Source organism: Corvus kubaryi, unplaced genomic scaffold (genome assembly GCF_017639235.1).
Source record: "Corvus kubaryi isolate FWS band 111438036 unplaced genomic scaffold, C.kubaryi_AGA036_p1.0 37397, whole genome shotgun sequence".
NCBI classification, from domain to species: Eukaryota; Metazoa; Chordata; class Aves; order Passeriformes; family Corvidae; genus Corvus; species Corvus kubaryi.
The window spans coordinates 5,713,777-5,726,266 of record NW_024581136.1 but is presented as its reverse complement, the minus strand read 5'-3'; the positions used below and the strand labels follow the sequence as shown (position 1 = coordinate 5,726,266).

At 38.9% G+C, this 12,490-nt stretch overlaps 2 protein-coding genes across 12 annotated transcripts in view; one reads left to right on the top strand and one right to left on the bottom strand.

Annotated features, from left to right (window-relative positions):
* DAW1 (dynein assembly factor with WD repeats 1) overlaps window positions 1-12,490 on the bottom strand; it is a 247,791-nt gene that overhangs the window by 195,042 nt on the left and 40,259 nt on the right. The gene's annotated exons all lie outside the window — the stretch shown is intronic.
* Window positions 1-12,490, top strand: part of LOC121671237 (SPHK1 interactor, AKAP domain containing) — a 66,403-nt gene that overhangs the window by 37,711 nt on the left and 16,202 nt on the right. For all 8 annotated transcript variants that reach the window (XM_042042567.1, XM_042042560.1, XM_042042563.1 and 5 more), the window contains 2 exons: window positions 8,773-8,832; window positions 11,739-11,873. In XM_042042567.1, the coding sequence (XP_041898501.1) occupies window positions 8,773-8,832; window positions 11,739-11,873 (195 nt within the window). The remainder of the gene's footprint in view (window positions 1-8,772; window positions 8,833-11,738; window positions 11,874-12,490) is intronic.

Below are 12,490 nucleotides of genomic sequence, written 5' to 3'. Positions count from 1 at the left end.
AGTAGAGATTTATCAGAAAGAGTTTCGTAAGGTGTGACAGCCATGGAGCTGCTGGTTTTTCCTGCTGCCCTGCAAAATGCCATCTCCCCATTCCTTCTTCTGCCACTGTAGTCCAGAACAAAAGGCACCTAAGCCTGGGAGACTGCAAAACACAGCAGACCTGCCCCACTGTGTGAAAAACAGAACAAAAATGAGATACATGGTCTGAGTTCTTATGCATACTAACATTTTATTTAAAAAGATAGTGGGGGGAACATACTGGATATTATAATGAAGTGATAAGCACTGTTAGAGTCATAGAGGCAAGTAAGAAAGAACTAGCTCAGTTTAAAAAACCAAAACCAAATACACTGTTCCAGATATTGGTGTTTTAGCACCTAATCTGACAGCCTGTATGTGGCTGCAGAGTGCACAATTGACTCTTTCTATCCTCTGATCGACATGCTTACACCTTGGTAATACCTGCTCGTTCAGACAGCCCAGAGACCTGGAGCAGGTTGAACTTGAGTCTGATCATTCTGTCATAGTCACTGCTATGGAGTATTTTCACTTGACATCTTTAGCAAAATTATTTGCATTTTTTAATTAGGCTTAACCACATTCACTTCCTCATCTTTCTCAAGTACTGAAAAATCCTGTAGAGCACCACAGAACAGTTTGCTGTGCACAGATAAGCAGAATGGATTTAAGTACTTAAAATGCTTTAATCTCATTTTGTGCTTCTACACGACATACAAATGTCTTTGTGAAAAATAATTGATTTTTATAGTAGGTTAGAGCAATGCTGTACCAAATAAAAGTATCTAGGTGTGTTAAAGAAAACAGTAAGCAAATACTCAACTGTCCCAGAAATCTGAGCGTTCCTTTACTAATGTATCATCAATGTTCTCTTCTCTGTAAATCAAATATCATCATAATTTCCTGCTTCAGTTGCTTATAGGATAAAAGAATTCATCTGTTTGGCTTTGTAGACTGCAGGCAGTTATATTTCTTGGCTTACCAAAACTAGTCTGGGCAGACACTGCCAAGACAATCAGAATTTGGGGCTGCAGGGAGTTGGTCTTTCACCTTGGTTTCATTGTTAAATAGCTTATTTTTCCAAACCATTGAATATTTTATATTTTTTGGTGCATTTGGGACATTATTCTTAGCCAGTGATGGTTTCAGTCATTTTAAGCAAAACCTTCTGGGACTGACCTCTGTTTCTGCTGAGTTTGGCCTATAGTTAACCACAACAGTTAAAATTTTATTGCATCATTGCATTTTGTTAATTTGAAGTTTGAACATTTTCTATGAAATCTTTTCCCTGGAAATGTCTAAATTTTCAAAGTAGTGTATTATAAAGGTTTATCTTTTTCTTTCTGGAGCAGCCTGGTCACTGACATATTGCTCCAGACTGTGCTTGTATTTCAGTAACAGGCCTGCCCTGCTGAGAAGGAGGTCAGAGGATGCAGGAAAAGGATGAGGTGCAGGACTGGCTTCTGAGCAACCCACAAACAGATTTCAAGTTACTACTTATTATTTTGCTCATGAAAAAATCCTCCTTTAAAATACCACCTCCTGCAAGGGTCTGATGGAACCATAATTTTTCCATACCAACAATTTTCAAATACAGGAAATGGAAAAAGTCAAGATCAACTTGAACAAAGCTAAATGATGGTATCAATTATGGTTTATTGGTTTATATTTATCATTTTTTTATTTGGACTAGCCTTGAAATCAGATTTGTTAACTGTCACAGTCATATTATCTAGTCCTCTGAGATTCTACTTAACATTTAAATGGTATGGAAAGAAAAAAAATAAATAAGCATAATAAGACCTATTAAAAAAAAGAAGATTAATGCAGGCATATAAGATTTACAGAAATGTACATTGACTCTGTAGTCTTGCAGTTATACTTTCTATTCATTCTGCAGTAAAAACTCCTTTTGATGCCAGTCTATAAATTAAAATGGTGACAGAGAAAAAAAAATTAACTTTGTAATGGTAATGAGAGACAAGCAAAGGGTAGAAATATTAGGCTGGATATTGCTCCTGGCCTTGATGTGTGCAAAGTCATTTTTGTGAAGGAAGTTTTACACCCAACATGTGCATATTCATTGGGGCAGTCACAGAGTGGTTGACAGCAAGATTCCCATCAAATGCAGTGAATTTGCCCAAGAGCCCAAACGTCCGAAGATGCAATGTAGGGAGACTTGTACTCTCCAAAGCCTGAGTCACAGGGAAAACCTAACAGCAGCTTTTCAGCACATGAATCAGAACTGTATTGCAGAATTTATACTGAGAGTTGCAGCCATACGAGCCTCCAGTATCAGTTAGGAAAGTTTTCTTTTAGTAAATAACTGCGGTGAAGTGACCAAAGTCACAAGCTTCCAAAAAAAATTTGCCATCAGCCTTCTTTCACACAAGTCCTACCAGGGCTAGATGATAAAAAAATTCCTAGGATCTCCAAAATTATTAGCTAATGGATGATCTTATGTGACATTTTAGAACATTCATTTAGAAATCATCATTTCATAGCTATTTGTTTTTATGTTTCTAAAAAAAAAAAAGGTACTTGGAACTCTATTGGGATTAATGGGATTACAAGATTTAAGAAACTTCAATTTTAAAGAACAGAGAGGTCAATGATTAGAGGATCTTATAGACAGTAAATATATATATATACACATTTATGTCTGTATATCACAAGAAGTCCAAGAGTTTTTATTTAGCCATCACATTAGCATAAATAAGACAAGTGAAAATAAATGCAAAGTTCTGTTTGGGAGCTTTGCAGATCAGCATTTTGCTAACCATCAAAACAAATGCTCCTGTCACACAAACTGCTGTATGGATACAATCTGCTGGAAAAGGCATTTTATGCTGTCCTAATATAAGTCAAAATATATGAGTGATTCTGGTCATTTTCAAAGACACAAAGCTCACAGCAAATTTCTGGACAACATCTGGCACGTTGCCACTCCTTTGATATTTTCTGTGGGTTACAGTTTACTTTGGCTCAGAAGTACAGGGTAAAACAATATTTTTTTCCTCGGGCTTTCGCCGACTTCAGCTCCTGAGGGAGCCCATCACGCATCTGTAGGTTCTCTGAAATAGTCACCATTCCAGTGAGCAATGCCTTGGAGCAGCTCTATTCTGTTATTGTGCTGTGGGGAAATTACAGTGATCTAATCTTTGTAAAGCCAGGAGACTCAGACTTACGTCTAATAGAAGTTTAGAGCAACTGTATAGTTTTTCTACTTTGCAGAGATGAAATTAGGATGAGAGTAGGCTCAGAATTCCAAAACTGCCATCCTATCACAGAGTTTTTGCTAAGAACAGAAATTATTGTGATCAAAGATTCCATTAAGTCCTTAAAACAACTGTCATAGCAATCACAGTTGATGTAAAATTCAGTCACCCTCTTCACAAAATGCACCTTCACAGTCCTACATTTAAAAAGGGATAAAGTGTTCAGAACAATAGTGTATAAGAAGCAACACACATCCTGAGAATAAACAATACCTGCCCAAAATATGGAGAGAAAACAATATGGGAGTAAAACGCCAAGCCTTTAGTATTTCAAAGGATAATGCTAAATAATAATCAGAACATCACTGCATTTGTGTGAGATGCATGTCATTCACAAACAAGGCACGATGCAAAGAAGCACAATGAGGTGCATGTTAATTTAACAGTGGCATTGGGAGAGCTTCATACCTGGTGACCCAAACCAGGACAGAGAGGACTCAGCTGTCTGTCCTGACATACAGCTGCCTTCTGCTCCTGCCACTAGGTTCTGTTTAGCAACAGATGGTAACATTTAAAGGGAACAAAATCCCTACTGAGGGCATGTGGAAGCTCTAACTGTGAGGGGCAGCACAGTTTGATCCTGCCTTTCCTGCTGTGGAGCTGCAGTCACTGCTGCAGTTCTCTGTCCTTGAGGACTGCGTTCCTACCAGCACTTTAATGGGTTTTTTATATAAAACCACCTTCAATCCTGGGCTCAGCAGTTGCTCACCTTCTCATGTTCAACATGTATCCTGCACATTCTCAGGTTTAGGCATTAAAACTATTTTAACTCGGCACCCAGGAACTGCCTGCTCAGAACTACTTTCTCCTGAGGTATCTCCTGGGGCTAATTACCTTTTTCAGTTCTGTTTGTAGGAAATTGAGTTTTATGGGCAGATTACAGAGCAGTCCCAAACCAGTTGTTTCCTCTGACTGTCTCCTGGGCTGTCTGAATTGGCACCTGGCATGAGTTGACTCAGTGATGTGTCAGGAAGAGGATGGGAAAAGCAGAACAGCGCAGACCTGGGAGATAAAGACTCTGTAAGCTCATTTTCTAGACAGCCTTTACATCCTGACATACCAACCACGATGGCACAGAACATGGAGCGTTCTACACAGTTCTGCTGCAAATCCAAATGCATACACAGACCTTTAGCCTCTGCTGAGATGTGTGGCACCAAACTCAGCCTGCTGGTGACCCCTAGGCCAAAGCTGAGGATCAGATGGACGGGTACAGTGGTGGAAGGACAGGGAATGACAGGGATTAAGCAGTTTGTGTCACCTGGATATAGTCCTGCTACCATTTTGATACTGTCTATAACTGTGTTGTTGTAATCCAGAAATTGATGGATTAGAAACTAAGAAACAGTGTTTAGGAGTGTCCTTTAGGTTACAAAGTCATAGGCTTAAATGCTAGAAAATGGCAGATACGCAGTACTCTGATTCTTCATAATTTTCCCCCATTTTACAGGCTTCCTGTTCACTGAATCAGGCAATACTGCCTTGCATAAATGTGGGCATATGAGGTAAAATTCAGGTTGCACAAGCCATCTGTATATAGCTCTCATTTTCGAGTCTTGTCTCTTCAGTTTAACTTCCTTTCTTTTAAAATAGATATTGAAATTTTTTGGGAGGGTGGTATAATGTAGATGTATTTGATTTTATGGGGGGAAAAAAGCCCACCTCCTGCAGCACTTCAAGCAAGTGTTGACCACAGTCCTTCACACAACAGAACACAGGACTGTGGCTTTCACTTTGCTTACCAGGTTAACTATATCCTGAGGCCATTTGTCAGTGAGGAAAATATACTGTGTGTACATTATATCCTTAAATACTTTATAAAATAGTTTCTTAATATATAGTTCTTTTAAGAAGTTGTCTACATAATTTCTACATCAGCTCAAGAGCAGATTTCAGGACTTCACTGGTCTAGAGAATTTACCCTATGCACCTCTTACCAGTCATAGAAATTATCATGCAAAATAGGGAAGAAAAAGCAGAAACAAAGTTTCTCTATTTGCTTTTTATATGATCCTGGAAAGTAAAGACTTCTTCAAGAGCTTAGCAAGTTGGTGATGATACCCTGCCTGGTACTATTCTAGTAGAAATACTTGGAGAGTTTGATGAGAGGAGGGTTGAGGGTCAGACCCATATCTGTGCTATTAATGTACAAGAATCTGCATAGTGCAAGAGTTGCTATTTACAATGTGCCTGTGCATTAAATGGTTTAGGGACATGTAGCATCCTGCTTTTTTCTGCATTTCAATGCAGTGGTACATGTTCACCAGAAGAACAGCACTTTTCTCTCTTGAGCAAATGGGATTTCTAAACTTGGAAACACTACTCAACAGAAAGTAGATACTAGCACCTACCTGGGAAGTTGTGGGTGACTATCTCACTGTATAAAGCCTGAACTTGGGTGGTGGGTTGTTTCCTTTTTGTATTATGCAACACCATTTAAATTTTGTTGTTTTCTCCCTCCTAAATAAGTATTTTCCTGAGACAGAAAAAAAGAGAGAACATCTTGAAGTTTCTGCATGGTTTCCAGACAGTAGATCAGCGTCAGTGGAAAGCAGACACACTTTGGAACTGAAAAGGTGTTTGTGGGAAGTCAAGGATGTGAAGCGTAAAGAAGTGGCTGGGAAAGGACTGACATTTAAAGATACTGTGATGAGGAGAAGGCTGGATTACAGCTCAATTAGGCTGCATCTGATACAAAGAAAAAAAAAAATCAGAAATAAATTGAGGTTAGCAAATCCTGACCTGACCTGGCCTCTTTCTTCATAATCTATTCAGTATTTCCATCCTAAAGATTATTAATTCTTCTCTAGTGTTGTTTTGCCTTGTTTTGATGGAGGTGCCCCTGATAATTACTAGAAGTTAATCAAGCAGTGCAAGCTAATGAGAGCTTAAAACTTGTATTACGTAAGCAGAAAACAGTGAGTGATTTTTTCATAATAGATCATTTTCTCTTTGAGCACCACTGGTGAAGGATCTCCAAGAAAAATACCCTCACAGTGAACTTCCTAGAAGAAAGCAGTAGTGCAGAGCATGTCAGGACGGAAATGTAGAGTTAATTTATGGTTACAGTACCTCCCCATCTAGTCCTGGCTCCTGCTCACAGCAAAGGGTAAATGAGTTCTTCAGTGTCTTTTACCACTGTCAAACTGTTTTTGTTCAAAAATTGCCTATAATTAAAACTGCAAAACCCGCAGGACAGAAAATGCTGAAAGACTGCATTGGCAGTGTAATAAATCAATGCCAGTGGAATTTGACAGGTGTATTTGGAAACTGGATTCAGTACTGCCATAGGTTTTATAGTGCAAGTTCATTAGGTTCTGAAAATCAATTTTTAAAAAAAGGGAAAGAAAGAGAATGGGACTTAAAATACTAGATAATCCTACTTACACTGAGGCTTCCTCTGCTGAGGCATTAGTGAGTTATATGCTATGCACACCACCTGAACCAGAGATGATGATTGTTTTGGCTGCGTGGAGAGGGCCTGGCTTTAGGATGGCAGTCGCTGTCACTGGTAGCAGTGCCAGTGTTCATCACAGCAAAGTCATGAGCCATCATCCCAACATGGATGGAGCAAAGGGCAAACCGAGGTTTACCAGAGAATCAGGTGTTTGGCTGGAAGGCCCAAAGACACAACTGCCCCTGGTGCAGCTTTTTCACAACACTCCTCAGTAACAGCCCTGCCTTCAGCATGGGGTGACCATGCTGGGGAGGACTCGAAACTGGCCCCACACCTTCCCACACTCCTACCCTGCTGCCAAGGTATTGGTCCCTTAAGCAAACACACCTCCATGTGCCTGCAGACTCATAACTCGTATCTCATATTGTTGTGGGAAAGTCCATGTGAAAATCAAGAGTGTAATTTTCTAATGCTTTTTAGTAACTACCTATTGCTGATATGTGAAATGCTTACATGTGAAAACCCAGTAGAAAGTAAGAGAAGTGTTTGTCTAATCAACTGTAACATGTTTAGGACATTACATAACCACCATACCATGTTGCTAGAGGGTATTTTTACTATGTTGTAGCTTATAAGTTCCTATAACTATTTCTTACAAGTTCCGCAGATGACAGTGGCATATCCTAATTGTTGTCATTATCAGGCACAGAAATATTTTTGCTAAAATTGTAAAAGGGCTGGAAAATATGTTTGTGAGTTCATGTAAAGATGACATTAAACTATTTAAAAGGGAAAAAAAGCTTTCTTCTTCCCTGGGTGTTTTTTTGGTTTATAATGGGAGCACTGGCTGGATCTTTCCATCTGCTGTGCTGGCTGTTACTGCAGATGGCCATAATCTGTACATATGGCATGTGCATGTATCAACTGAAACCAGGGTTATCTTGGTGTAAAAGCAGGCACACAACAGGAGCTCGGTTGCCTAACACCACACTGTTGGTGAAGGGGGTAATTTAGAGCATTTTCATTTTCTATGGGATATTTACATAGAATTAGGGAAAGAAGTGTTTCCTCTTCGCTGAAAAAGAAGCAAAAAAAAAAAAAAAATCACTCAGCTCTTTTATGTTAAATTTTGGATCTGCAATTTCTTTGGAATCGGGTGTTAGGCTTTAGCTGAGCCTTGAATTTTTATTTTTTAGGTTTTAGTTTAAATGAGGACAGCACCAAACTCTCATAAACTTTACAGTCAGCCTAGCTTTGAAGTCCCTGCTTCTAACTCAGAGCTGAAGGAAGGATTTTCTCATTAGAAAATGGCCTTCAAGTAGGCATATAATAAAATAAAACTCTTCGGAAATTAACTAGTCTTTAGATCTGAAGTTTCTGGTTAAGTCAATCTCACATCCATTAAATAGTTGCTGAAACTCATAATAATCAAAGAAGGGGCAAAACCCCTTGTCATCAAAAGCAGGACTTTCTGGTGAATCAGGTACTCACCAGGCAGTTAAGCTGTTCTATACCTGTGCTGGTGCCCAGTTAGCAGTGCTGAAAACTTCTGGTTGAATATTGGCTCACGAACCAATGCTAAAAAATCACTTTCATAAAGTTTTAAACTTCTGTATAGACTTAGAAAAATACTCCAGTACTTACATGGTGTGCAGAAAAACTCTAAAAGCAACTCAAAATTGCACTTATGAAACATTTAGCAACAAGTGCCTGGAAAGAAGTCATTGGAAAAGCAAGACATGAAGAATTTATCTGATAGAAAATGAAAAGTATTTTTAACATTTCCTCTACCTTTACTAACATCCTCTGTATTACAGATTATTTGCAACATTTTCTCATTCATCAGACAAGCCAATTGTCAGTACAGAGAAAGTCATGACTCTTACTCCGTTTTCCCTCCTTTCCTAGCATCTACGCCACTGTTCTTTTTTGCTAACCTTTCTACATTGCTTGTGTTAGAAAAAGGCTTCACAGATTCAGCTACAAGGCTAGAAAATGAAAACATACTGACTTTAAAAGGGTTGCTGCCACTCTAATACAACTTTATAAGGTGCTGCTTCTTTTTCTCTCTTATTACAGGTTTGTTTTGTGAATTTAGATGCCAACAGAGATGATTGCAACGATGAGCAAGTGAAACAGGTAACTGCTTAGGTCTTAAAAACATGCACGGTGGATCTAGTCAGGCACACTAGGACTCTCCAGTAAAAATACAGATGAAAATTCTATGAACAAATCAAAGCCAATCCTAGATTTTTAACCCTTACAGAGAGCAATGCGTAAGGAATCTGAAATTGTCTCAACACTGGACCATGTTACATAGGATTACTTATTCCCGTCCTATAAATATGTAATGGATTGTTGCAGTCTGAATTCACAGCAGTTATATATTTCTTGCTTTTATCAGAGAAGTGAACATGGACATGTCATGCATCCCTTTTTTTTTTAATTTGGCATAATACTACATAAACAGAGTTTCTGGTGTCCTGCTCCGCCACCAGTTTCTGATTCCTTTCTCTGTCCTACTGCCAAAAAGCCTTTGAAAATCTTCCACTCATATAGGTCTTGTTCAGCTGAGTCTTAGTCAAACTCCACATAGGTATATATGGTCTTGAAGAGAGGGTCTAGATAAAACAGAACTAGAGGTGTGTTTTATCTGTTTAACTGAAAGTTATGAGGGTAGGAAAAAAGGGATTTATAAGAAGTAAAAAAACCCCCTTGGTTATTATACAAATACTGAGACAAACTGCATCATGATATGATATTTAATACACATTACCATTCCAAAAAAAAAGCAGAAGTCACATTCTAAAGATATGGTCTGATGTCAGTTTTATGCTTACATCTTCCTTTATCAGTTCCTTTTCATCATCCTGGCTTGGTGCCCATGTTTGACACACCAATAGCGAAGCAAGATGTAGTGAGTAAACACAGGTAGTATCTCCTGACAGTACCCAGGGAGTACCTTGGTTAAACCATTACAGTTCATTTGCTGAAAACACTTTTAGCTCATAGAACAACCAGTGCTGGGACCTTGATGCCTCCTGCAAGTCATTCATTAGCAGGAACAGTTTTTCTCTGCTGTTTTCTGCATTCTGCATCTGTGAAAATTCAGTTGTCAAAAATAAATGTGCCATCTTGCAGAAATATTATTTTTCTATTGAATCAGCAGGTTAACTGTGCAGAACATCTTGAGAGGTTTTACTTTACTGAAACCACAGAAGCACTGGTTGTCTTCTAATGAGCAGTGGTTTTATTGTTGTTTAGAGTGTTTGTTGAGGAAAAAATATAAGAGGAGACACCAAAAGTTTCTCTCTCAGTCTTAGAACTAGACATCTGTTACTCAGTTTTCAGTGTAGGTAATAAAAATTCTCTGCTAGCACAGGTGCTATACATTCTTTTCCAAGAGGAAACACCCTCATCCCCATTTTTGTGTATAATAAGCAGGTTTTGTAAATTAGCATTGAGTGGTGTGGAATTTTATACAATACACTGGTGTGGTGAAAGCATTTCTTAGAAGAATTTTGAAGACGGTAGCACAGCTGTTGTTCATACGAAATATATAACTATTTACTAATAGGTACTTGGTTTACTAATAGGTACTGCTAGGATTTTGTGTTAGATTGAATCTTGGACTGGGTTAAACTGAGGGTTTTGTGTAAAACAGTGATGTTTCCAGACTTCTTTTTTTTTCTGAACAAAAGGTAGAGAAGTGAAGTAAAAGATATGTCAAATGCCGTAATTTCCTACCTAAGAAATCTGATAAAATGTGGCAATTTGGGCAGTAGAAAAATAGAGATACTTCAGGAAGTGTTTGTGATAACAGAAAGGTTATAATTAAAAAAAAAAAAAAAAAGATGAGAACATTTTTATACTGCAGCGAATCATCAGACTGAATTGAAGCACTGAATTCAGTTATGTCACATAAAAATACTTAGTCTCATCTGAAGATCAGTCCACTGAAAAGTGAACTGTTCCCCAATACTGATTTAGCTTTTTAAGCCAGAAAGTTTTATTACATCTAATTCAATCCGGGGAAAAATAAGAGTACTGCAAGCTTAGTATTTTGAGGATGAAAATAAAGAACAGTGAAGTATTGTTGCCTTGGTTAGTAACTGAAGCAGATGGCTGGGTACCCAAGATCTGCACTCCCTGAAGGGCTTTGTCACATGTTCTGCACTAACACATGGACCGTGCTAGTGCAGAAAATGGAGGTGGTATTTACTCTGCTCCTGCTGTAAGGGGTCAGCCTTGGTTCTCTGTTCACAGAACAAGCACACCAAGATCCTTGGCAGAGACAACTGTACTCTCAGAGTAGGTGTTGTCTTCTTGGCCTCACCTTTGTACACAAAGGAGCACAAATGTCCCTTGCACGCACTGGGGGAAGTACAGATCTCCTGTGTAGCATCACTGATGCTGTGACTTACTGCTTTCACCTCTAACAAATACATAACATGTAGGGAGTGACTGTGTCATTACAAATGGAAGGTCATGAAGGTATGCAGTGTAACAGCAAAGAAAGGCATATTTCACATATCTCTGACATTTCTGTCCTTCCATATTTAGCATTGCATCAATTTGGTCGGCAATTTCCAGGTAACTTCCACTGGTTTCTTGCTGGTCATATGCCTAGAGGAAAACAGGAAGATGTGCCCTGTTCTCATTACCATACCTACTGAAGCTTTTCTGTTTCAGACCATAAGAGAGACACTGTTTTCACAGTCTCTAAGGAACCCACATGTCATAGGAAGCATCTAGATGCACCTGTCCAATCAAGCTGTTTAGCACATGACAGTGTGAAGAATGGCAGATTGTCCTGCTGGACACTTGAGCAAAAGTTTACACTGTCATCCTTGTCTTGTCTGGTATTTCAAAAGAAAGAGAATGTGCATTTTAATGCTGCCAGTTCTATTCATAATCTACTTGAAGTAATCCTTTCAAGTGAGTTTTCTAAAGGGATGCCTATAAGTGATATTTCATTTTAATATTTATAACTGTGCAACTCAGACTTCATTACCTGAGAGCAACATCTCTCTTTCATACTACAGAAGTTGATCAGTGTCTCGCCCAATCTCCCCAAACTCATCAGTTCGATGAACGTACAGCCACCAAAGGAAAATGAAATAGTCCTGCTGAGTGGATTAACATCAGGAAACCTTCAGGCCGATTATGAAGTTCCCCAGGTAGGAGTCAAACTAATCTTTAAGATCACATCATGCCTGTGAAGGATGGAATTTGGAAAATGGGAAAAAGGAACCTGAAAGCAAAGACCTGAGATCAATTTGAGATGAGTGGAAGTTTGCAAACATACAAACAGACTTTTGTCAGACAGATTTAAGTGTGTGGTGCACGGTGAGGGGACACACTCCATGTACACAAAGATAGCTAAGGGATCCTGCTGTTCCCTCTGGATCCTGCAGACGTCTGGGTTGCAGCTGGTAATGCTTTAAGCCACATTAGCACTTGATCCTTCAGGGAGGGTAGGGCCAAGTCTGGTTCAATTTCGTAGCAGCTATCTAATCTATCTTTTCTGTTTTAGCACACTAATTTACCTGGTTTTCTGTTCAGACATATTGTTCAGGTGGAAAGGAAGAACAGGCTAATAAACATGTTAATCCAGCATAACACTCATCCCACTCTCTTTATTAGTAGATACTTGCTTTGCATTCACAGTCAAAGACAAAAGGTCCAGGATGGGGCCAGCTTATGTTAGATACTGTGCAAATACCCAGGGGGTCCAGGGCATCTTTTGCAGAGCCTAAAACTTTCACCTCAATCTAATCCAAAGTTGGTCCCACCC